Genomic DNA, 24,129 nt, shown 5'->3' on the forward strand with positions numbered 1-24,129 from the left:
ACACTGCAGGATGGGGTGTCACTAAGGTTTGCTATATAAACTAACAACCGTACACACTTTATAACCTTAGACTCTAGCAGTTCACCAGAACCCAGGCCCTCTGCGTCTGGCCTGGACACTCGTCTGGACCACATTTCCCAGTCTCCCTTGCAGTTAGGTACGGTCACATGACTGGTTCTAGCCAATGGAATACAAGCAGAGGTAACTCTTCCAGGACTTGGTAAATCAGCCCACAAGCCTCCTCCATAAGGTTTCCCCTTCCAGCCTATTGGGTGGAGTCAACCATGGGAAACTGGGAGCTGTGTGCTGAAGGTGGCAGGGCCTCCATCAGCCATGATCCCTGAGCCTTACCCACGGACCAGGAATCGTGCACATGAGCAGGAAACTGGCCTCTTCTATGGTTAAGCCATTAGACCTTTTTATCATCATCCCAGCAGCTGGCTGATCTCCCCACCTCCACCTTCTGCGTAGCCTGGCTCCATCTGACTGACAGCCACCCAATATGGTTTCCTTATTGTCTCCTCCCTCCACCCCAACCTAAGCTCTGAGAGGCAGGGACTGGGTTTTGTTTCCTGCTGTGTCCCCAGTGGTAGGACAGCGCCTGACACAGAGTAGACGCTTAATAACAATCTGTTGGACACACGAGTGAGAGAGTTCTGTTTTACCTATTCTTCGTGAGTCCTGGTCTCCGTAGATAGGACCCCCGGACAGCAAGAGTGGGAACCAGCCTCTGCCTTCAGTTTCTCCTCCAACTCCTGAGCTAGAAAATTAGCCCTTATCTCACACACTCACCCTCAGGACCCAGCCTGGGCCCCCTCCTGCTTGGCACCCTCCCAAATCCTTCCCACCACAGTCTGTGAGGGACTGGCTGAAGAAATAAACACAGTCACTGTAGACAAGATGCTAAGTTACCAAAATCAAGCAGGCTGAGGTCTGAGGAAGCGATTCTATTCTTGATCTAACGAGCCTGGAACGTAAACATTTTGAACTTTCCAGGCCTGCATCGAAGCCTGGCTATACATCTGCATGCATTCCGACCTCCAGATAACCTTCCGATGATCTCCCGAAGGGCTCGCGTGTCCCGACCACATGACATCATCCTGACCACTGGACATGACCAGACCTCCTGGCACCCATCCTCCAGGTCACCTGACATCCGGTAATGGCCTTGGAGTGGTCCTAGGGCTAAGAATGCAGGGCCAGTAATGTTCAAGAATGTGCTTTATATGATAAGAATTCTCAACTTTTCTTTCTTCTTTGGAACATTTCTGGGTTTTTGCCTGGCCTGTGGACTGAATCTCTATCATTTATTTCTAGCTGAATCCTCCAGACTCTTTGAATTCATTCAATATCCGTGGCCTCTGTGCCCCTCAGCCCGGGGTCCCCTTGCAGTCACACCTGTCACACTGCACAGCAAGTGCGGATGTCTGTCTTTATCACCCACCACGCCCCACCCTCTATTAGACTGGGAGACCCTTGAAGCCAGGGCTCTCTTATTCATCTTGGCATAGTCCCAGTGTTGGGCATAAGTGCCTTTTAGGAAAAAAGCATTCCAAAATATTTAATAAATATTTAAAAATATTTAGATAATACTTAGTTATCCTATATAATAAAGATGTAATATGCAAATGGTCGTTATGCCATGAAGCGTAACGACCGACCACGTAACGACTGGATCACGAATCAGCAGGAGGGTGGGGCAGTGAGCTACAAGTGGGCGGCGGAGAGCTACAGGAGTGGGCAGGGCAGCAAGCTATGAGGGAGGGCAGGGGGGAGGGGGAATGGGGGAAGCTACAGGAGGGCGGCAGTGAGTTATTGGGGAGCTACTGGCGCACGGATTCGTGCGCAGGGCTACTAGTGTAAACATAAATTACTTAAGTATATACTATATAAGTATATTATATACTTATAATACTTATATACTACTTAATAAATATTTTATTATATTATATATATATATATTTTTTGTTGTTGTTGTTGTTGTTTTGTTGTTAATCCTCACCCGAGGATATTTTTCCATTGATTTTTAGAGAGAGTGGAGGGGGAGGGAGAGACAGAGAGAGAGAAACATCAATGTGAGAGAGATACATTGATTGGTTGCATCCTGTACTCGCCCTGATTGGGGCCAGGGATTGAGCCTGCAACCGAGGTATGTGCCCTTGACCGGAATCAAACCTGTGACCCTTCAGTCGGCAGGCCGATGCTTTATCCACTGAGCCAAACCGGCTAGGGCTATTTTCTTTTCTTTAACTGTTGTCACTATTGCTAAGAGTAAAAAGCTGCCCACACACCCTGGATCCAGTTATCAGAGGATCTAAGCTGGTACTTGGAATATTCTTCAGATTCTTCTAACAGGCTTTTGGGGCCTTAATATGGGGCATGGCCCACGAGAGGAGGGGGAAGCCCAAACACTCTTATTGTGTCTCGGTACAAACCCACCCTGGATTGGAGGTCCCCAAACATTTCCCCATTGAGGTGCAAGCCCGCCCCTGGCAGCCCCGCGCACACACAGGAGTTTTGTCTTTCAAAGCGCTTGCTCCTTGACCCTCACGAAGGGCCTGCGGTACAGGCAGGAGGCGACTACCGTGCCCATTTGACAGATGAGAAAACAGAGGCCCAGAGAGGGTCAGTGACTTGTCCGAGATCATGAGTGCGTGCTGGGCTGTCACTACGCCCCAGGGCCCCAGACGTTCCTGCTCCATTTCCTCCCTCCCTCCAGCCTGAGCGGACAGGAGGAAACTCCACAGCGGCCCCCAGGAAGCCAGCCAGCAAGCAGTGACACAGTGAGCGGAAACCGACAGTGACCTGCCAATCGCGTCCGCGCTGAGAACTTCCCCTGATTCTAATTCTACACCCCCTCCGGCCTGAGGGGGGGCCTCTGTGGTTAGGGGTGCAGCATCTGCTGCTGTGGTCCGAGGCCAGAGCGGAAGGACGGGTACTCACTCGATTTCTCTTCTTTGATGGTGTACTCGAGCACCTCGGACGAACTCCCGTTCAAGGAAGGGAAATGGACACAAAGCACCAGGTGCTTTGAGCAGCTGTCCCTGCGCACCAGGAAGGTCTGCAACAGAGAAGGGGCTGCGTGAATCCAACAGGACAACAGAGAGATGGGAGTCATCTGGAATGTTCCAGGAACAAGGAGGCAGGGTGGACAGTCAAGCATCTCTCAGGAGAATGGGGGATTCTGGCCAACGAGCCACGTGTCACCCAGCCCATGTCCCCTGGCTCCCGAGTCTCCATTTCTCATTTGCCCACAGAGCGGGGTTCAACTAAATCGTTGTTTCCCAAAGAATTCTGTGCTGGAGACAGAGTTAGGCAAGGGGTGTTTAACATGCAGAGTCCCATGTCCCACCTCAGAGATGCTGGTTCGGTTGGGGGTGTGTGTGTGTCCAGAATCAGCTGATTCTGCCCCGGGTGGTGGTCCAGGGTCCACACTTAGGAAAGTTCTAACGTTCGGGAGTCAGGTTGAACGTCAGCTCGTCCCCACAAGGCACACGGCATGTACACTCTGGGGAGGCCGGTGGACGCGGTCACAGACATGGGTCAGTTCACACTATTGTTCCCAAAGAAATAAAAATAGCTAATAATTACCATAGAGCTTGCTCTGTGACAGGAACTGTTATGAATATTTTGCGTACATTCACTTGCTCCTTCGTATCAATAACCCTCTGACGTGAGCTGTGTTGTCCCCATTTTACAGATGAGGAAACAGAGGCACTCGCGGATCCTGACGGGGCCCCTCTCCTCTGGCTGCTGTGATGGCTGAGTACATGCCCGCCTGGGCCTGGCTCACCGGGTGGGCCCTGGCCTTTCTCCTCCTGGGGGTTTGCTGGGGTCGAATGAGACGCTGCCGCTCAGCCTGGCGGATGCGTCTCTCTCTAGTAACTGAAGCGTCACCAGAATCTAAACCAGAGCTGGTGTTTACAGCCCCCCACTTCTGCTTTGCTGGTGCTTCTGCTCCATGAAGGGGCTGCACGTCCCACGGCCATCCTGGGGAGGGGTCCCTGCTTCATTCACAAACTCTGCGGTTTCAAATGTCCTTTTTAGTCACTTGCCCTCCTCCCAGGAGATGATCGACACCTTCTAGAATGTCCCCAGCCTCCAGGGGCACAGCCTCCCCTCGAGGAGATGGGGCTGGGTGTCCTTAGCCAAGGAAAGGTCATTCCTTCCTTTCCTGAGAAAGGACTTGGTCACTGAGGCCCTGCCCCTCCCCCGCATTCCACCCAGGTCTAGAGCTGGGAAGACCAGGAGTCCCACCAAAGTTGCAGAGGGAAGGTTGGGTGGAGGGCCCTGGGGAGGGGGGCTGGGCCAGATCCGAGACGTGGCCCGCACACGAGGGGCTCCGGAGGACCGCTGAGATGGCCCTTCCCCCCTTTTCCCACTAAGGCCCACGGTCCTACCAGCCCTTGGTGATGCTCCAAATTCTCTGCCATTGTTCTTTTTTTGTTGTTTATTTTTTTAAAATATATTTTATTGACTTTTTTACAGAGAGGAAGAGAGAGGAATAGAGAGTTAGAAACATCGATGAGAGAGAAACATGGATCAGCTGCCTCTTGCACACACCCTACTGGGGATGTGCCCGAAACCAAAGTACATGCCCTTGACCGGAATCGAACCCGGGACCCTTGAATCCGCAGGCTGACGCTCTATCCACTGAGCCAAACCGGTCTCGGCTCTGCCATTGTTATTATGATCATATTTCTTTGTTATTAATACAATGTTACTGTTAATGAAGCATTATAATAATATCGTTATTATTGATAGTAACAGCTAACTCCTATCGCCTCCCTCCTCAGCCCCAAGCCCTAACGCCAGTTCCTTAGATTCCATGGTCTTAGTTAATTCTCTTACTAACGCCATGGGGGTGGGTGCTATTATTATCCCCATCTTATAAGGAAGGAAACGGAGAGCATTCAGTCATGCCCAAGGCCACAAGGTGAATAAGTGCTGGCCCTGGATCTGAGCTCAGGCCTCAGCTCTGGATCCTGAGCACCGAGCACCGCCCTACCCTCCGCCCAGCCCAGAGGGTGCCCTTGCCGGAAGGCTGTGCTCTCCCTGCCGGTGCCCGTCCCCCTGGGAGCAGCGACACAAAGAACCCCTTAGTCCTTGAATGGGGTTTGGCAATGAGTTTACCAGCCCCTCTCCTGGAGCATGCCGAGGCGTGAGAGCTCTGGCGGACAGGAGGAGGGGCGGGAGGCTTCCGGGGGCAGAAATGTGGAGCAGGCGGGATGCTGCCTGCAAAGGGGCCCACCCTGGGGGGAGCCCTCCCCAGGGGACCCAGCAGGAAGGTGGCTCACTTCCAGAGGCCGCTGTCCTCAGCTCCGGGATGACCTGGGCTCCCAGCACGCCTGGCCTTGCTCTGAGCTGACCCCAGGAGCACGGGGTCTTTCAGAGAAAGGAGGTCACTCTGCCCCTTCCTCCGAGGACCAAGTGGGAACCCGTGAGCGAGGGAAGGGGAGAAAGTGTGTGTGTGAGCACGAGCGTGGGGGTGACTGACGAAAATACATCTGGCCTTTGTCCCCCTTTCCTGGCAAAGCTTCAGAAATCCCTGGAATTTCCTGAGTGACGGGATAGGAGTGTCTTCTGTTATTCACAAATAGCCCCTCGCTACCACACCTGAGTTTAAGCTAACAGGTGACTCCTGGTGGGCCCTGAGTTTCAAAGGGGGTTGGAACTGCAGCCCCTTTCCTCCTCTCCCCACCCCCCCTGCTCTCCCCCACCCCCGGCAATAGACCTCTGTACCCTGAAGCTCAGAGGAGCCCCTGGTTGGTGACACATTGGTGTGCTAGGAGGGTGATGGGCAGGAGAGGGCCTAGGACCTGCACGAGGCTTGTCAGAGACCAGCCAGGGGAGCAGCCAGCTATGAGTTCTGTGGGCCTGGGAAATGCCGCGGCTTCCCTGAGCCTCAGTGTTCTGGTCTGCACATGGGGTTACTAACACCGAAGACCACCCACACAGAAGCAAGAAAGGAAGTCAAAGCCCTCAGGGTTGGGAGAAGTAACTGAGATACTGCACAGGAACATGCCCCGCGGGACAGGTGGGTCTCCACAGATGACCCCACCCCCACCCCGCTCAGGCTGGAGGGAGGGAAGAAATGGAGCAGGAAAGTCTGGGGCCCTGGGGCGTAGTGACGGCCTTTGTTCTTCAGTCTCCCGGTCCCAGGCTCCATCTAGAACCACACGTGTTTACTGTGGAGAGAAGAAGGAGGGGTTTCCTTGAGAGAGTGGGCCAGTCGATGGTATGGAGCCACAAGTTAAAAGAGCGGCTAAGGCCGGCGCCCCGGCCCAGGCACCTGACACCGGGCATCACCCAGTTCTCACCACGGCCCTCTGGAGTTGGTCCTATTACTGTTCCCTCTGACGGATGAAGATGTGGGGCACAGACAGACCAGAGAAAGCCAGGGCCATGTGGACAGGAAGTGCAGCCACAGGATGCAGACCCAGGTGTCACCTTGAGCATCTCGCTTATCTCTTGCCATCACCTGCGTTATCTACTTCCTTGGGGGCAGGTGTGAGGGGGCGGTGTGAGGGGTGGAGAGCTCCTCTGGCTGGGCTCTGACAAGCCCTCAGTTCTGAACCCAAAGTCCCACTTCTGCCAGCATGGCTACAGCCTCACCTAGCACCTCCTCTGCCATGGCCAAGTCCCTGGGGTTCTCATCTGAAGAGCCAAGAGAGGCACTGGGGGGAGGGGGCTGGGAGTATAAGAGACTGCTAGTTAGTGGGGGCAGGTGGGGAGGGGGCACTCACAGGTGCCTGCTGTGGGCGGAACTCCAGCCAGCGGTCTGCCCTGGCCACTGTCCTTTGGAATAAGATGGCCTGTTCCTCATTTCCCCTTCAGGGAGGGTTAGCTGCTCAGCTAGTCACAGGGTCGCCTCTGCGAAGTAACCACAGTGTGAAAACAGTGTCCCTGTGCAGCAAAGTGGGGAAACAAGGCAGAGCAGTGACTCCTGCAAAGCATTCTAAGTTATGGCGAATCTCCTGGGCTTACACTCAGGGGAGTGCAGCCAAGGCCATTGCTAGGAGGGAGACCACCTGTGTGAGCTGTCTGAATTCCCCTGGTCCCCACCCTCACCCGGTGCCCACTGGTTACCCTCTAAGGAGATGCTTCTCACAGAGGGGGCAAAAGTGCTGGGTGGGCCGCCCAGAGCTCTTCCCCTTGGGGGTTCCATGTGCAAATTCTCCGAGCCCCCCCTTGCTTCTCTTTCTCTACCCGCTGCAGGTAGCTTTTGGGAGGTGCAGTGGGACTCCAATCCCAGCCCTGCTACTCCTACTAGCTATGGGTCCGTGGGTGAGTTCCTTTTACTTCTCTGGGCCTCAGTTTCCTCATCTGCCCATGAAAGTAATCATATCCATCTTTCAGGGTTGCTGTGAGGATTGCTGATCATGTATGTGAAATGCCTGGCACAGAGTATGCACTTAAATGATAATATTCATTCATATAAACTGCTAGCATTCACTGAGCACTAAACCACATGCTAAGATTTTTATAGGCATTTTTATATGCATCATCTCATTTGATAAATATTTATAAGATGATGATGATGATGATGTACCTTTATCCAAACAAAGAGATAGAAAAAGGACTCAAAGCCCATTCACTAAGTGGTAGATTAAAAATGGCCACAAATTCTTGCAGCTTCTCTCATCCAGAGGGAAAGTCTATTTCCTCAGACCTGCCAGGGTGGCCTTGGGACTTGCTTGGACCAAAAGAATGCAGCAGAAGTGACGCTGTGGCATTCTGAGCCCAGGCCTCAGAGGCATGTCTGTTTCCACGCTCACCCTTCGGACCACAGCCAGGTGAAGACACCTGAGGGAGCCTGCTGGAGTCTGCTGGCCCAGCCGACAGCAGGCACAACCGCTGGACATGTGAGTGAGGTCATCTCAGGCCAGCCAGATCGTCACACTGCCAGACGATGTGGCTGCATGCTGACCCCGGGAGAGATCGGCAGAAGAACCGCTCAGCAGAACTCAGCCCAAACTGCTGACCCACAGAATTGTGAGCAAATCCAGTGGTGACTGTTGTAAGTCACTGAATTTTGGAGCAGTTTGTTAAGCAACAGAAGGTAGTGACATAGCCATCGGGTAGATAAACACACAGCCTCAACCTCTGGGTACCTCTTCCTCTTTTCCTTTTACGAGGATTTTGCGATAAGGCCCGTGGGCCGGATGTTCCCCACCCCAGGTGCTGTCCCAGCACAGTGACCTGGGGTCCTTCCCAGACCCCAAGAGGCTTTCGCAAAGGTGAGTTTAGTTTCACAGGTAAATGGCTGCAGTGCCAGGGGCAGGGTCAGCGGTCCCGGAAGCCCCTCCCTTTGCCAGCGGGGGTTGGAAAGACCAGCTGATTTCAGTAAAGGTTGGCACAGGGATGCTTAGGGAGAGAAGTCTGCAGCCACTGCGCCCCTCCTCCTCTCCACACAAACGTCTGAAAACCCAACACTCGATACTCTAAATCGTTTTGTGTTCACGCGCCATTGTTGGCCTGGACAATCCCGAGCTGTCTGCTTTCCCACGTTTGTTACTGTAGGACTATTTTCCAGTTGCTTGGGGAGATTTTTCAATCAGGCCCATCAGGGCAGGAACGGAGTGGTTAGTCTTCCCGAGGCCACGGGTGCAGGGGCTGCCGCACCTGTGGAGGTCGGCGAGCCAGTGGCTGGAGCCCGCTCTGGACGCACGTGGCCCACCTTCCCATGGCTGACGCCGGAGCTGTATCCTGGCACGGAGTGGAGTTTCTCAATCCTGGCTGCACAACAGAATCACCTGGGGAGCTTTTAAAGCCTATGGATGCCTGAGCCCCATTCCAAGCCAAAGAATTAGCATTTCTAAGGCTGAGGCTGAGACATGGTGGTTTTTAAAACATATATTTTTATTTATTTCAGAGAGGAAGGGAGAGTAGGAGAGGGACAGAATCATCAATGAGGAGGGAGGATCATTGATCGGCTGCCTCCTGCACGACCCCTACTGGGGATTATGCCCACAAGCCAGGCATGTGCCCTGACCAGGAATTGAACAGTGACCTCCTGGTTCATAGGTTGATGCTCAATCACTGAGCAACACCAGTTGGGCTGTGGTGGTTTTTTAAAAGCTTTTGAAGGCACTCACTCATTGCCGGCTCTATTCCTCAGTCAGGCTCCTTACCATCAGAGTGGAGTTTCCTTAGTTATGAACTCAAGAGCCCGCCCCCTGTTCTGCAGGGCTGTTGGAGAGATGAGAGACAGTGCTTGGCACAGAGCAGACCTGTAGTAACTGCTAACTGTGAGCTCTTCCCTGGCCCCAGCACCCGGAAGGGGCAAGAGAGGGGTTCGGTGATGCTTCCACCAAACTAACATGGATCGGAAGTGGCATCCTTGGACTCACACCTGGGAAGGGGCCCTGGACCTCCCACATGGCTGTTCCGCATCACAGCTCAGGTTTCTGCAACTCTTCAGCTCATCCTGAGCCCCCGCCACCACAGGCAATCTTATAGGGAGTCTGTCATTAAACACCACTGAGCCTGGAAGCAAGGACACTCCAGCAGCAATGAACACACATGGCCTTGTGATCTTGGTTTCAAATATTATCCTCCAATAAAAGGAATGAAGGCTCCTTGGAGAAATGGCTGGTTCTAAAACTGGGGCAAAAAAATATGAGAGCCCTGGCTGGTTTGGCTCAATGGATAGAACACTGGCCTGAGGACTAAAGGGTCCCAGGTTCAATTCTGGTCAAGGGCACATTCCTGGGTTGCAGGCTCAATCCCCGGCCCCGGTCCAGGCATGTGCTGGAGGCAACCAATCAATGTGTCTCTCTCACATTGATGTTTCTCTCTATCTCTCCCCCTCCCTTCCATTCTCTCTTTAAAAAAAAAAAAAAAAAGAAAAGAAAATCATTGGAAAAATATCCTTGGGTGAGGATTAACAAGAACACACAAGAAAACACAAGGTAAGCCTGGAGCATCTTGTAGTGACAGAAAGTAAGGGAGGGCTCCAGAAAACTAATGAGCAAACAAAACCAAACACAATGGGGGCATGTCAGAGGGACACAGGAGCCAGCGGAGAGACTCCCAGGGGCCAACGCTGGAGTAATTTGAGCAACAAAATAATGAAAGTATTGGATTATCACCCCAAGCATAAAATAAATATCCAGAGTCCATATTGGTACAAGTCAATGGCTGAATAAGTAAGTAAACAGGGAAGAAGAGACACGTGTCTTTAGGCAGAAGAACTGCAAATAATTTATGTAGCTAATCAAAGAGGTGGAGTGTGACTTTTTCCTAAGTGTGGGCTGTGCAAGCGACTTCCTTCTGAAGAGGACAGCATGGAAGGGGAGAGGCGCAACCGTACAGGGGAGGAAGTGACACATAATGGTCTTAGCCAGGTGACCAAGGTCAGCATGGACAGCGACGAATCATGTGGCTAGTATTGAGAGGATGAGAATAACCCCAGCCTAACCATCGGACGACTCCCCGCTGAGGGGCATTCCACAAAATGTCCGACCACTGCTCCTCAAAACCGTCAAGGTCGTCAAAAACAAAGTCTGAGAAACTGTCACAGCCATGTGACACGCTGACAAGGAGACACGATGAGTACATGGTGCCCTGGGAGGGATCCTGGCCCAGAACAAGGACATTAGGCAGAAGCTAAGGGGACCTGAATAAACTGCGGGCTTTCGTTGATACGGGTGTATCAGTCTTGGTTCACTCATTGGTACAAATGTGCCCTACTAATGTTAGACGTCAACAAGAGAAACAGGGTGAGGGATCTAGAAGTGAACCCTCTGTACTCTCTTTGCCACTTTTCTATACATCTAAAACTTCTAAAAATAAAACGAACACACAAAAACACCACTTGGGTGCAGAATGAATAAAGGTGGGTTTTTGATTGCCTTGTTTCTCGATACACACACACACACACACACACACAACACACACACACACACACACACACACAATTGGGCCAATGTGTCCCCAGCTTATCAGAGAGAAGCAGGCTGCAGGGAGGGGAGACGGGGAGTGGTGAAAGGGGTGGACATGGTCAAGGTCACATAGATATTTGGGGGAAAAAGGACCTGGATCTCCAATCTCTTGACCACTGGCCCCAGATTGGATGAAGCACTGTCTCTCATTGGTGCCAGGAGGAGTGGGTCCAGGTGACCTTGGATGACCCTATGAGCTCTCACAGCCTGAGGACCACCCACACCGTATCTGCATCTTAAAAACACTGGAGGCATTGCACTGGGGGGCGGGATTTTGGACAGTTCGGTGGGGGTGACGTTATGCAGCAAAGGGTTTCCCAGCATCCCTGAAGACCATGCCATGCAGGCTCTGCTTTTCTAGCTGTGTGCGCTCAGGCAACCGAGGTCAGGTCTCTGTGCCTTCATTTCCTTACCTGGAAACGGGGACACTGATAACAGAGACAAATCGCTGTGAGGATGAGTAAGATCAGGCAAAGAGCGACGTTGGGTAAAGTTGGCCAATCTTTTGTGCAGAGCATGAGCTTAGGGCTTTGCTTCTGCTTGAAAATACAGCAGCTCCTGGGGCAGAGTGGAGTGGGAGGTCAGAGCAGGGAACAGAAGGGGCATCTGCTCCAACTCTGGGACTTGGCTGGAGGCCCCATACATAGCAGGAATTCCTATTTTCAGGTACCATTGCCAACTCGATGGATTTTACCTCGTCCAAGGTGAGAATGAGTCCACTGACCAACTCAGCCCATGAACTCATGAGTGTGGTCGATGCCCCGGACACAGGGCGGCACCATAGGCTACACGGAAGGTGAGAACAGCAAAAGTGCCCAATGGCTGAAAGAGACGATTCCGTCTGCGTCACATAAAACATGTGTGTACTGCACATGTACAGCACAGGAGCACCCAGATTGCCTGGGGTCAAACTCCAGCGTGGGCCTCACTCCCTGTGTCACCCGGGGGAAGTGTATCTCAGTTACCTCATCTGTAAAATGGGCAGAATAGTCCTTCCTGCCCCAGAGGGCCGCTGCGAGGACAAACTGTGCGGATTCTCGGGAAGAACTTGGACGCGTGCCTGGGACAGGAAGTAGTACTGAGTGAACATGAGCTGTCATCGATGTGGGACTCTCCATGGAAAAGGGCTGGAGAGCTACACATGCACTTCTAGCAGAAATGACTTCTGGGAGCAGACTGGTGGTTGCCGGGGCCTGGGGAGGGAGGAACGGGGAGTGACTGACGGCTAAGGGCTAAGGGGTTCATCTGGGGGTGATGCAATGTTTTGGAACTCGATAGAGGTGGTGGCTGCACAACATTGTGAATGTGTTAAATTGTGCATTTGAAAATGGCTACTTTTATGTTAACTGAATTTCACCTCGTGAAAAACAAACAAACAAACAAAAAGACTTGTAGGAGCTGGGCTCATTAAAAAAACAAAAAACTGGTGGCAAAGAACTTTATAAGATACTCCTTTTTATTTCATCAATTTTGTCCAGTTTGATTTTTTTTTACAGTGAACACGCATATCCCTTTTATAGTTAAACAAATTAACTGTACATTCTTTTTTAAAAGGGAAGGGGCACGTAAGAGAAACTGCGTGGGGTGGGTGGGGGTGGCATTGGGTGAGCGCTGACTCATCCTTCCTGCCCACCTGCCCATCTCCCCGTGTGGGGTTTACCCTACTGGGAGGAAAGTGCTATTCATGGCTCCATCTCAAAGGGGGAAAGTGAGACTCAGCAAATGTAAGCACTTGCCCAACTCACCGAGCCTGATTCCAAAGAAATCTTGCGGCCCCATCACACAGCCCCTGTTTTCATGTGTAAGTAAGGGGTGTAAGATGACTTCACAGGTCTGTCTGCTTCTGGTTCTCTCTAGTCCCCAGACACCTGGCTTAGTTCTCAAAGTGTCAGTCCTGCCTCCAGAGACCAAAGGCCCAGAGGGCCCACACCAGCCACACCCGCCCTGCTCCCCAGCGGGGACACCTGCTCTCCAAACAGAACCCAGCCCTCCCACCAGTCCCCACTCACTCCTGAGATCTGGAAAAACCACCCTGGTTGTGAAGCTAATAAACATAAGCAAGGAAAGCTAATGCGCAGCTCCCCGTAGCTGTACCTGCCCCACTGACCACGCGATGGGGAGACCCCCGACTCACCCCGGTCGCCTCCCGGTGCAGGATCCTGGCCGCCTCCGCCCGGCCCAGGCCCAGCTGCAGCCACACCGGGCACGTTTTGACGAGTTTCTCCAGGACGCTGATGCCCCGGGGAGCAAGGCAGTTCTTCGGGGTGACTGGCGGACAAGGCCCCATGCCATCTTCCTCCTCCTCTTCCTCTCTTTTATCAACCTCTGGACCAGGACTGAAAACAGAATCAAATGGTCAGCCGATTTGGCAGCCCCTTGGAGTGGGGTTTAGAACCAATCAGGGTTCAATGCAACCTGCTGACTTATTTAGCATCTAGGAAGCCAGTGGCCCTCGAGGGGGTTAGAAATGAATGAACTCTTCACCTTTCGGTGCTTATAACAAAACTAGAGGCCTGATGCATGAAATTCTTGCAAGGGTAGGCCCTCACAGCCCCAGCTGCCTCGACCCTCGCAGCCCCCAAGGCCCCGCCCCCTGCACACTAGTTGTTCTGAAAGTTTGTTCTGGAAGGTTGTTCTGGAAGGTCGTTCTGCCATTTGGTTCATTTGCATATCAGGCTTTATTATATAAGACTAGAGGCCTGGTGCATAAAAATTCATGCACTGGATGGGGGATCCCTCAGCCCGGCCTGCCCCCTCTCACAGTCCAGGTGCCCTCAGGGGTGGGAGGTGACCCAGCAATCAGGGAAAGGTGATGCCCCCATCACATCTCTGCTGCTGCCACTGCCGGTAGCGCCAGCTTTGGCTGGCCCTGGTTACCTGAGCTTCAGGCAGCCCTGGGCAGCTGGGCAGCCGCCATCCAAGGCTTGCCTGCACCTTGGGCTGGCCCTGGGAGGCTGGGAGCTGAGGGGACTGGGGGAATCCAGAGGCAGGCGCATGGAGCAGCCGGACCTGCCTAGGGGCCGGCCCAGCCGTGCCATGCGCCTGCCGCCCCAGCGGGACTGAGGGGACTGGGTGCTGCCATCTTGTGGCTGTGGGCACTGCCATCTTTGAGAGTGTGACAGTCAATTAGCATATCCCCTCCTTATTGGCTCTGGGTGCCGCCATCTTTGTGAGGGTGTGACTGTCAATTAGCATACTACCTCTTTATTAGATAGGATGGGTTAAACATACATAGAAACAACCAGCTATAGACACACTGGAGTGAACATCACAATGTGATGGGAAGTAGCTAATCCCAACCCAGGGTGGGTTCAGAGGCCTGGGGGAGGGATGAGCCAGAGGGTGCATTTGAGCAGAACTCTGAATAGGATTTCAAAAACCTTTTTAATGAGCATGTAGCTTACACACAGTGAAATGCACAAGTCTCTAGCATACAGTTAGACACATTCTTACAGTGTCTATGCCTGTCGGCTACAACCCAGATCAAGACAGAAAACTGTGTTGTCCGATACCGTAGCTACATGTGGGAACTGAGCTCTGAAAAATGGATGGTCAAGCTCGGCCCGCGTGGCTCAGTGGTTTCGTGTCAACCTATGAACCAGGAGGTTGTGGCTCGATTCCCGGTCAGGGCACATGCCTGGGCTGCAAGCTTAATCCCCAGTGTGGGGCATGCAGGAGGCAGCCGATCAATGATTCTCTCTCATCATTGATGTTTCTATCTCTTGCTCCCTCTCCCTTCCTCTCTGAAATCAATACAAAAATATATTTTTAAAGAAGTTGTGGTTTGGGGGCCGGGAGTTTAGGGCACTAGGTGAAAAGGTGGAGGGATTGAGGAATACAGATTGGTAGTTTCAGAATAGTCACAGGGACATGAAGTACAGCACAGGGAATATAGTCAATGATATTGTAATAACTATGTATGGTGCCAGGTGGGTACTGGAAATATTGGGGGGAACACTTTGTAAAGTATTTGATTGTCTAACCATTATGCTATACACCTGAAACGAATACAAACTAATATTGAATGTACACAGTTATTTAAATAAAAAAAAAAGTGGGTGGTCTGAGCTGAGACCTGCACACAGGGTTTTGAACACTATTGATATGAAAAAAAGACTATAAATAGCTCATTAATAATAACTTACGTTGATTATATTCTGAAATGATAATCGTTTAGATATATTGGGTTAAATAAGACATTAGTAAAATTAATGCCACTGATTTCTTTTTGCTTTTTAAATGTGGCTACTAGAAAATCTAAGACTACCTACGAGGCTTGTGTTCCGCCTGTTGGACGCGCTGATGCAGACATTTCCAGAAGTGTCTCCTGGCCCCCTCCCAGTCAGCATCCCTGCCCCCACCAGGAGGACGTGACAGGCCAGGGCGGGCGAAGGAGGAGAGTCTCAGGCTTAAGAAACAGCAAAACCAAAGCCGAGGTCCAGTTTAAGAGATCTCGGACCCTGCCTGGAGCACACCCTCCACCTCCCCACCCCCACACTCTGATTCTAGAAAAGGAGGGAGGCATCTGAGTGCCTCAAACCCGGAGTCAGGTGGGCTGCGTGGTCTGTTTGCATCCTCCCTGAGGGAGGGACTAAGTCTGCAGGGGTGAAGCCTTAATCAGACCGAAGCGGGTAGTTAGCTATGAAGCCAGGAAGGTGTGGCTCTTTGCCCTGTGAGTTCCTGTGATGCTGCCCAGGGTCCCCCATGATCAGGGTTGGCATTTGCTGTTGGGAGAGGCCCAGGGGGAGGGATGAGCCAGGATGGAGCCACTTCCTGGGGCGTGGGGAGGGGTCAGAGGGCAGCAGGACCCAGAAGTCCTGATAAGGGAACAGCATTTCCTAAAGAGGAGGGTGGAGTCCTGGTGGTGGTTGCGGAGGGCGGGGGGGGGGGGGGGAGTGAAGGGGCCCTGGGAAGTGCTGGATTAAACAGTCCAGCAGAGCTGTGCTGTGCTAAGCAGGTGGGTTTTGCAGGGACCTGAGCAGGGAGATGTGAGGTATGAGGGTCACTGTGCTAAAATTCCTCCTCTGCCGCCCCCAGCCCCAAAGCCTCCGAGGCCCTCCCTCTCATGGATGCTGTGTGTGCTTGCGGGTATTTATGGATTTCCCTCTGGGTCCACACAGAAGACGGTGCCAGGTTACCAGGACAACAGGAGTGTCCCAGGCAGCAGCGGGCACCATGGGGCTGGGGGCGTGGGGGCAGCAGGGCAGTCCCAGGGGTGTCCACAGGCTGTGAAATTGGGGCCTGGTGGGTCTCATTTGGAGCTCAAGACCGGGGCAGCCCAGCTGATGTTGATGTAACCTCTTCCCAAGCCCTAAAGTGTGGCTGCAGCATCTCCTCTGGGAGAGAAGTTAAATCAGAGGAGCCAGAACTACCCAGAAAACAAGCACTTCGGGGCCCATTAGTTTCCTCTAACCCGCCCCCACCCCCACCCGCCCCTTGAAAACCAAAAATATCTTCTGGCACCAAAAGGCTTGATGATCACCCTCAAATCTCCTCCCTCGGTCCAGGGCCTCCCTGGGGGGCAATTAGGACTCTAATGGCAGCTGGGGCGAGAGCTATAGGCTCCTTTCTGCCCTGCCACAAACTAGGCAAGTCCGGTCCCTCTCAGGGTCTCAGTCTCCTCATCTGTGCAATGGGCGGGGGGTGGCCGGGAAGATTCCTCCACTGGCTGAGTGGCCCTGGGTGACCCCTGGGAGAAATGAGGGGGTTTGCCTCACATTCACCCATAACTATGATATTTTCTGAGGGCCTGCAAGTGCCAGATGTTGGTCTAGGCCAGTGGTCGGCAAACTCATTAGTCAACAAAGCCAAATATCAACAGTACAAGGATTGAAATTTCTTTGGAGAGCCACATTTTTTAAACTTAACCCTTTGCACTCGCTTGCTTTTTTTCTCGATTCCTTTATTCTTCTCGGGATTTAATTTTTTAAATACCCCAGATTTTACAAAGCGCGGCAGTAGAATAAAAAAACTGGAGTTTCTTTTCATACAAACTTATTTATTTGGATTTTTTTATATTTCAAATTATTGATACATTCAAAGAGTAATTTTAATCTCGACATCCGAGTGCAAAAGGTTAAACTTCTTCTAACGCCACTTCTTCAAAACAGACTCGCCCAGGCCGTGGTATTTTGTGGAAGAGCCACACTCAAGGGGCCAAAGAGCCGCATGTGGCTCGCGAGCCGCAGTGGGCCGACCATGGGTCTAGGCACTGGGTTAGAGCAGAGAACAAAATGATTAAAACACACACACACACACACACACCAACACACACACACACACACACACATACCAAAACCTAGTTATAGAGCCAGGAAGACGTGGCTCTTTGCCCTGTGAGTTCCTGTGATGTTGCCCAGGGGCACCAGTGATCAGGGTTGGCATTTGCTGTCCAGAGAGGCCCGGGGGAGGGATGAGCCAGGATGGAGTCACTTCCTGCGGGGGTGGAGTGGTGGCGATGGACAAGGACAATGAGTGACGTAGCGGATGTCAGATGATGAACAGTGCTAGCGAGGGGAAGAGAGTCCAGACACAGGGCTTACGTTATCTGGTCTAGAAAAAACTGCAAGGAAGCCAGGGAGGTGGCAGGAGCTAGGGAGGGGGCGAGGTCAGCATGGGGAAGGACAGGGGTCCTTGTAAGGATTCTGGGAGAGTTGGCTCTAAACCCATGTACATGGAGCCCTAACTGGTTTGGCTTATGGATAGAGCGTTGGCCCTCGGAATGAAGGGTCCCGGGTTTGATACCAGTCAAGGGCAGGCTTGATCCCTGGCCCTGGTCGGGGTGTGTGCAGGAGGCAACCAATCGATGTGTCTCTCTCACATCGATGTTTCTCTCTCTCTGTCTCTCCTCCTCCCTTCCACTCTCTCTAAAAAACAATGGGAAAATATCCTCAGGTGAGGATTAACAATAAAATAAATAAATAAACCCATGTACGTGGACGCCTTCCCCGGGCTGCCCTCTAACAACTGGCCCACGCCAACCCCCAGGCTTCTTTGGCAAGAAATGGGCCCATTAAGTCCTAGTGGGGACCGGAGAGTCTTCGAGAAGCCACAGAGATGAACCTGCACCCTGGCCCCCAGCTCCCTGGCAGGGGGGCACGCACTGCTTTCAAGGTGACCAAGAAGAAACTCTAGTATCCCCGGGACTGTGCCATCCCTCTCTAGCAATCACACCCTCCCCTGCTCTGAAGCCTTCAATGGCGCACACTGCCTAAGGAATCAGTCCAATCTCCTAATACTGAAGATATTCCTTTTCTGAACAGCACCTCCCTGTAGACTCCCCTACAAAGGGCTGTTCTTCATCACCCAGCAAAAGCTGCACTTCCCCACCTGGGGCTCCTGCAGGTTCTCTATTACCTCCTCCAACATTCTCCCCAATGGGTGGGCAAAGGTTTATTGGATTGGACCCAGAAGGCAAGAACCATACAAGAAAAGACAGATAAATCAGATGCATCACAATTTAAACTTGTGCCCATCAAAACACCTCATTCAGAAAAATGAATACTCAAACCACACGTGGGGAGAAAATATTTGCAAAGCATGCATGCAACAGAGACCAAGCAAATCTATATTAATAAAAGGGTAATATGCAAATTGGTCAGGATGCCCTTACAGTAATGACCGAATAGAAGGCTGCATGGGGCAACCAGGCTGGCAGGGGGGTGCGGGCAGTTGGGGGTGACCAGGCTGGCGGGGGGGGGTCAGTTAGGGGCGATCAGGCTGGCAGGCAGAGGCAGTTAGGGGTGATCAGGCTGGCAGGAGGGGGGCATTTAGGGGATATCAGGCAGGCACGCAGGTGAGCAGTTAGGAGCCAGCAGTCCCAGATTGTGAGAGGGATGTCTGACTGCCGGTTTAGGCCCGATCCCTGGCAGTCGGACATCCCCCCCAAGGGGTCCCGGATTGGAGAGGGAGCAGGCTGGGCTAAGGGGACTCCCCACCCATGCATGAATTTCATGCACCAGGCCTCTAGTTAATTTATAAAATGGGCAAAAGATTGGGAGAGCCCTCAAAGAAGAAGACACACAAATAGCCAAAAAAAGCAGGTGAGAGAGCGCTCACCTCATTAGTCAGCAGGGAAATGCAAATTGAAACCACAATGAGATACCACGTCCCAACCACCAGCATGGCTAACATTACAAAGCCTGCCACCATCACATGGTGGAGGATGGATGCAATCAGAACTCTCCTACGTTGCTGGGGAGAATGCACATTGGCACAACCACTTTGGGAAAAGGCAGTTTTTTATAAACCTTAACATACACTTGCCCTCTGGCCCAGACATTCCATGTCCAAGAAAAAAGGAAAGTGGATGTCCACTAAAAGACCTGAGGATGGCCTCGCCAGTTTGGCTCAGTGGATAGAGTGTCAGGCGGTAGACCACAGGGTCCTGGTTCGATTCCGGTCAAGGGCATGTACCTTGGTTGCAGGCTCCTCCCCGGCCCGGGCCTTGGTCAGAGCTCGTGCAGGAGGCAACCAATCGATGTATTTCTCTCACATCGATGTTTCTTACTATCTTTCCCTCTCTCTTCCACTCTCCCTAAAAATCCTCGGGTGACGATTAACATAAAACAAACAAAAGACCTGAAGCCAAGCGCTCTCAGCGGCTTTACTCATAATAGCCCTAGACTGGTCCAGGGGTCCACTGATGGGAGAATGGACAAACAGATGGCAGAGTGGAACAGCAATAAATACGCAACTACAGATACACGCCCCCTTATGGATGACCCTCAAAAGCTTTATGCAGAGTGAAAGGGGCCAGATGCAAGAAAATTCATACTGTATGAATCCATTTATATGAAGTTTAAGTGGTACACTCAGTATGTGTATTTACATTTTATCACTTGTAAATTTTACACCAAAACAATAAAAGAAAACCATAGATAAGTACTGGACTCTAGTTAATGATATGCATTCTAACATATTCAGGGGGTGCCCAAAACTTTCTTTGAAATGCAAAAAAAAAAAAGGTAGATGGATAGAGATATGTAATATACAAAAACATTCAAGGTAAGTGAGTGTTTACTGCAAAATTCTTTCAACTCCTCTGTATGTTTAAATTTTTTATGGTAAACTATTGGGGATAAAGTTTGCCCCATCCTTGAAGGCCTGTTCAGAAGAGGCCTGCCTGCTGTTGATAGAAGCCCTAGGTTTGAATCCAGGCTGTGTGATCTCTGTCCAGTTACTTTACCTCTCTGGGCTTCAGCTTAAGCATTTTTAAAAAGACTAATAATAATAGTCCTACTAGTAGAGTTGTTGTGCAGATTTGATAAGATGTCTCTCAAGTACTTTGCTCAGCACACACAATCATAGTCAATGTCAACTATTGTTTTTCTAGTTCAGATTCTCCTTATTCTCTTCTTGCTACAATTCTCCCACGTGGTAGACTTGATTTTAGGACCTAGCGCATTGGATAGAGTGACTGAGGTATGCATCTGTGTGCTGCACTCAGCTTATACCCACGATAACATCTGGCCCCAGAGATAACCCACAAGTTCAAGTGCCTGGGAACCACATGGCTTGACATGCAAAAAGACGTCAGTTTGTTTGGGCACAGAAACACCCTGGGAGGGTCCCTCTGACACAGCGAGCCCAGCGGGTGCTGGCTGTCCCAGAAACCTTGCGATGACGCGTGCCATAGAGGCCATCGTGGCGGCTCTGACTAAACCACCGGAGAGGCCAAAGGCTCTTAAGATACTGCTTTCCAGGAATTGTCCACGCCGCTCAGCGTCCTCCTCTCCCGGGGGCCGGGGCAGCTGTAACAAAGGCCTGTGCAGGGCCCCTAAGAGGTGGCTTGGCAGCTGTGGGACCTAAGCGGGGAGAGGATCTCTAAGTGTCAAAGGCTGCAGCAAGTAGAGAAGTTAGAGAAGGAACAGCTGCGGGGGGGAAGGTTTGGGTCTCGCTTGGGTCACAGGAGCAGAGAAGCCCTGAGGAGACAGAGTGACAGGGGCACCTGCTCTGACCCGGCCAAGGAGGGGTCACGGGGCCGGGCAGCTGCACCTGCTGACTTGGGTGACTTGAGCACCTGTGACTGCACGATGCCCATGGCCATGAGGGTGGCCGTCAGGCTCTGGCAGGATGGCACAGCTGGGGATCCCCGGAGCTGGCCCGGGTCTGGCTCTATTTCAGGGCCGTGATTACTGTTCTACAACAGCCTGGCCACGTCAGCGCTAACTGCCAGGGACCACCGCGGAGCCCACACGGCCCTGGATATGTCATCCGCCAGCAGAACCAGTGACCCCGACACCCACACCTCCCTTCTCAGCAGCCAAACCCCGCTCAGGGCCCTGCAGAGGCAGCCCCGGGGGCCTCGGCTGATTAATGGCACCATTGGTGCAAAAACAACGAGCCTCAGAAACTTGAGGGCAATTCCACCGGAAAGAGAAACCGTTCCAGGGCTAGTTTTCCTTCTGCTCCTGGGAACAGGGCCCTTAGCTCGAACCTGCAGTGCTGGCAGCCTCTGACACCCAGGCTGCACCGCCCAGCTGCCGAGGTCAGACACGTGGGGGGACCCCTGGACCGGGGCTGCAGGGACCAGGCCGGACTCAGCATCCGGTTCCTGGGGGAGATTTTCTCACTAGCCCCCAGACGGAAGGAGTAAACTGGCATGGCGTGTCCCCGGCTTCCTGGCCTGGTACCTGTGTCCCCGCCACAGGCTTATGCAACGTGAGTGAGAAGAAGAGAAAGATCTGCTCCGGGTGGAGAGGCATCCAAGGGGGCCGCTGAGCGCAGAGGCGGAGCCCCGAGTGTGGCAGCCCCAGGTGGGGCCCCCTGGACGCTGCGTGTCTGAAAGGAAGGCAGGAGGTTTCCCAGCTATGAGGATGCGGCTCGGGGCCACCTCTGCCCCAGGGCAGCCGCTCAGGAAGTTCCAACGATGCCTTGCGGGGGAGAGAACTGAGGCCCCTTGTGCAGACTTGGCAGAACCCAGGGAGTGTGGGATGGAAGGAGAGGACTGTGAAAAGGCCACCTCCGTCCCATCCACCACCCCGACTTCAGCTGGCCGGCCTCCAGCCACCATAAGACCAAGGGAGGGGCCTGGTCCCCAGACTCTCAGGGCTCCAGGCCCACAGGGGCAGGCGAGGCTGCAGTGGTCCATGCTCAGGTGTGGCCTGATCCCTCTGAGCAAAGAGTGTGAGTACCAGACAAAGCCCCTCTCTCCAGTGTGAAGTGGCACCTCTTTCTCAAGCTGGGACAGGACCATCCAGCGGCCCGGGGAGGAGTGTTTCCTGACTCTGACCCTGGAGCCTGAGGCCACGCCATGCCTCGGCCCTCTCTCCCGGGTGAGGGGGGACAGTCGCTCACTGCCACCCCCACACCTTATCCTCTCCCTTCTCCTCCATGCTCACCGCTGCCCATCCATTCCCCCTGCACAGAGGGGAAGGGACCAAGAAGATGGGGCAGGAACGGGGGTGGGGGATGTCACAGGAAGAGGCCTTGACCTCTCAGCTGACATCCTCTCACTGCAAATTCAGTCCAAGACTCGGTGCTTATTTCACACAATCTGCCAGCCTGAAGATAAAGAACTAGCTCTCACACCAACCCCGGCCACATCCCAGCCATTGTGACCTTCGGCGGGGTGTTTAACCTCCCCAGGCCTCAGTTTCTCATCGGTACAATGGAGCTGGCAATGCCTGCCACTTGTAAGGTGCATCACGCAGCATCCAGCACACAGGAGCCCCTCAAACAGGTGGTTATTCTAGCTGGGGTAACCATGTGTATGGTCATGCCTTTTCTCCCAGGAACACCTGTTGCTATGACAACAGCATGAGACCTGGCCTGAGAGAGGTGAGAATCCATCAGTCAGCCCCCTAAAAGCCATCGGAGCACCAAGGGGGTAAAGCACCCCCAAGAATGAAAATGGTTGCACCTACTCAGAAGACAACCTGTCAAAATCTACGAGATGGGGACCCCGGAGCCCAGGCCCCAGCAGCCCCCCTCCCAGGACGCACTCAAGAGCGTAAGGCAACCGTGAGGGTGGTCACTGCAGCAGCGCTCACACTGAGAGGTCGGGAACAACCAATGTCCATCCACAGAGAAGGGGAAACAGGCTGGGCCTCATCCACCCTGAACTGGCACAAGGCTGCGAGGAGGTAGAAACCAACGCCTCACCGTTACATCTCGAAATCCTGTGTATAGCACACCTTGATTTCCTGATTTTGACCCTGGTGCCGAGGTTAGTAGGAGAATGTCCTTGAGTTTGGGAAATCCCCACTGAAATAAATGGGAGTAAAGGGGCACAAAGCCTGCTTCTTTCTCTCACAAGGTTCAGGAAAACATGAATGGGAGAGAGAGAGCAAGAGAAAAAACAAGCAGGTGTGACAAAATCTACACTAATAAAAGAGAAACATGCTAATTGACCGTACCTTCGTGATGTCCACCAGCCAATCAGGAGTGAGTATGCAAATTAACCCAACAAAGATGGAGGGTTAATTTGCATACACAGGCGCTGAGTGGCCGAGGGTGGGGTGGGACACAGGTGTTCCGCACCACCCCAGCTGCTCGGAGCCTCTGGGCAGCATGGGAAGGCGGAAAGGTGGCTCCGGGCCAGAGCAGAAAGGTGGCTCCAGACAGAGTGAAGGCAATGCCAGCAGCCAGGGGAAGGAAGGCCCATTCTTGCATGAATCTTTGTGCATCGGGTCTCTAGTATTACCTAATAACAGACAAACATGTAAGTTGACCATTCCTCTGCTACACCCACAGCCAATCAGGAGTGAGTATGCAAATTAACCCGACAAAGATGGCAGGTTAATTTGCCTATGAAGGCACAGAGCTGCTGGGCGGGGCAGGACACCTGCTATGAGGGGGATGGGGGAACAGAGGGAGCTACAGGAGTCGTGCTGCGGCTGGGAGCAAGGACTTGCTGGCTCCTGGGCGGCAGGAGCGGGGACCTGCAGGCTCCTGGGCGGCCAGGAGTGAAGCCAGGAGAAGGAAGGCCTATTCTTGCACGAATATCGTGCAATGGGCCTCTAGTGTTAATATAATTGGTGAATCTGGGTGAAGAGTGTCCACATGGGGATTCATGGGTCTATTCCTGTAACTCTTCTTGGAGTCTGGAGTCATGCCAAATGAAAAAATTTTTTAATCAAACAAACCCAGAAACCTAATGTTAAGTGCCAGGAGCAAATCACAGAAGGAATAAAACCATGTAGATGAGGTATAAAAACACACACAACAGTTCTGTCTTAAT

The 24,129-nt window shown here is 52.6% G+C and overlaps 1 protein-coding gene across 1 annotated transcript in view; it reads right to left on the bottom strand.

Annotated features, from left to right (window-relative positions):
- The window catches only part of RIN3 (Ras and Rab interactor 3), a 120,678-nt gene that overhangs the window by 73,160 nt on the left and 23,389 nt on the right, over positions 1 to 24,129 (bottom strand). The window contains exons 2-3 of the mRNA XM_028155938.2: positions 13,081 to 13,282; positions 2,944 to 3,061 (exon numbers count right to left, since the gene is read on the bottom strand). Of these exons, the coding sequence (XP_028011739.2) occupies positions 2,944 to 3,061; positions 13,081 to 13,282 (320 nt within the window). The remainder of the gene's footprint in view (positions 1 to 2,943; positions 3,062 to 13,080; positions 13,283 to 24,129) is intronic.

Source organism: Eptesicus fuscus, chromosome 5, assembly GCF_027574615.1.
Source record: "Eptesicus fuscus isolate TK198812 chromosome 5, DD_ASM_mEF_20220401, whole genome shotgun sequence".
NCBI classification, from domain to species: domain Eukaryota; kingdom Metazoa; phylum Chordata; class Mammalia; order Chiroptera; family Vespertilionidae; genus Eptesicus; species Eptesicus fuscus.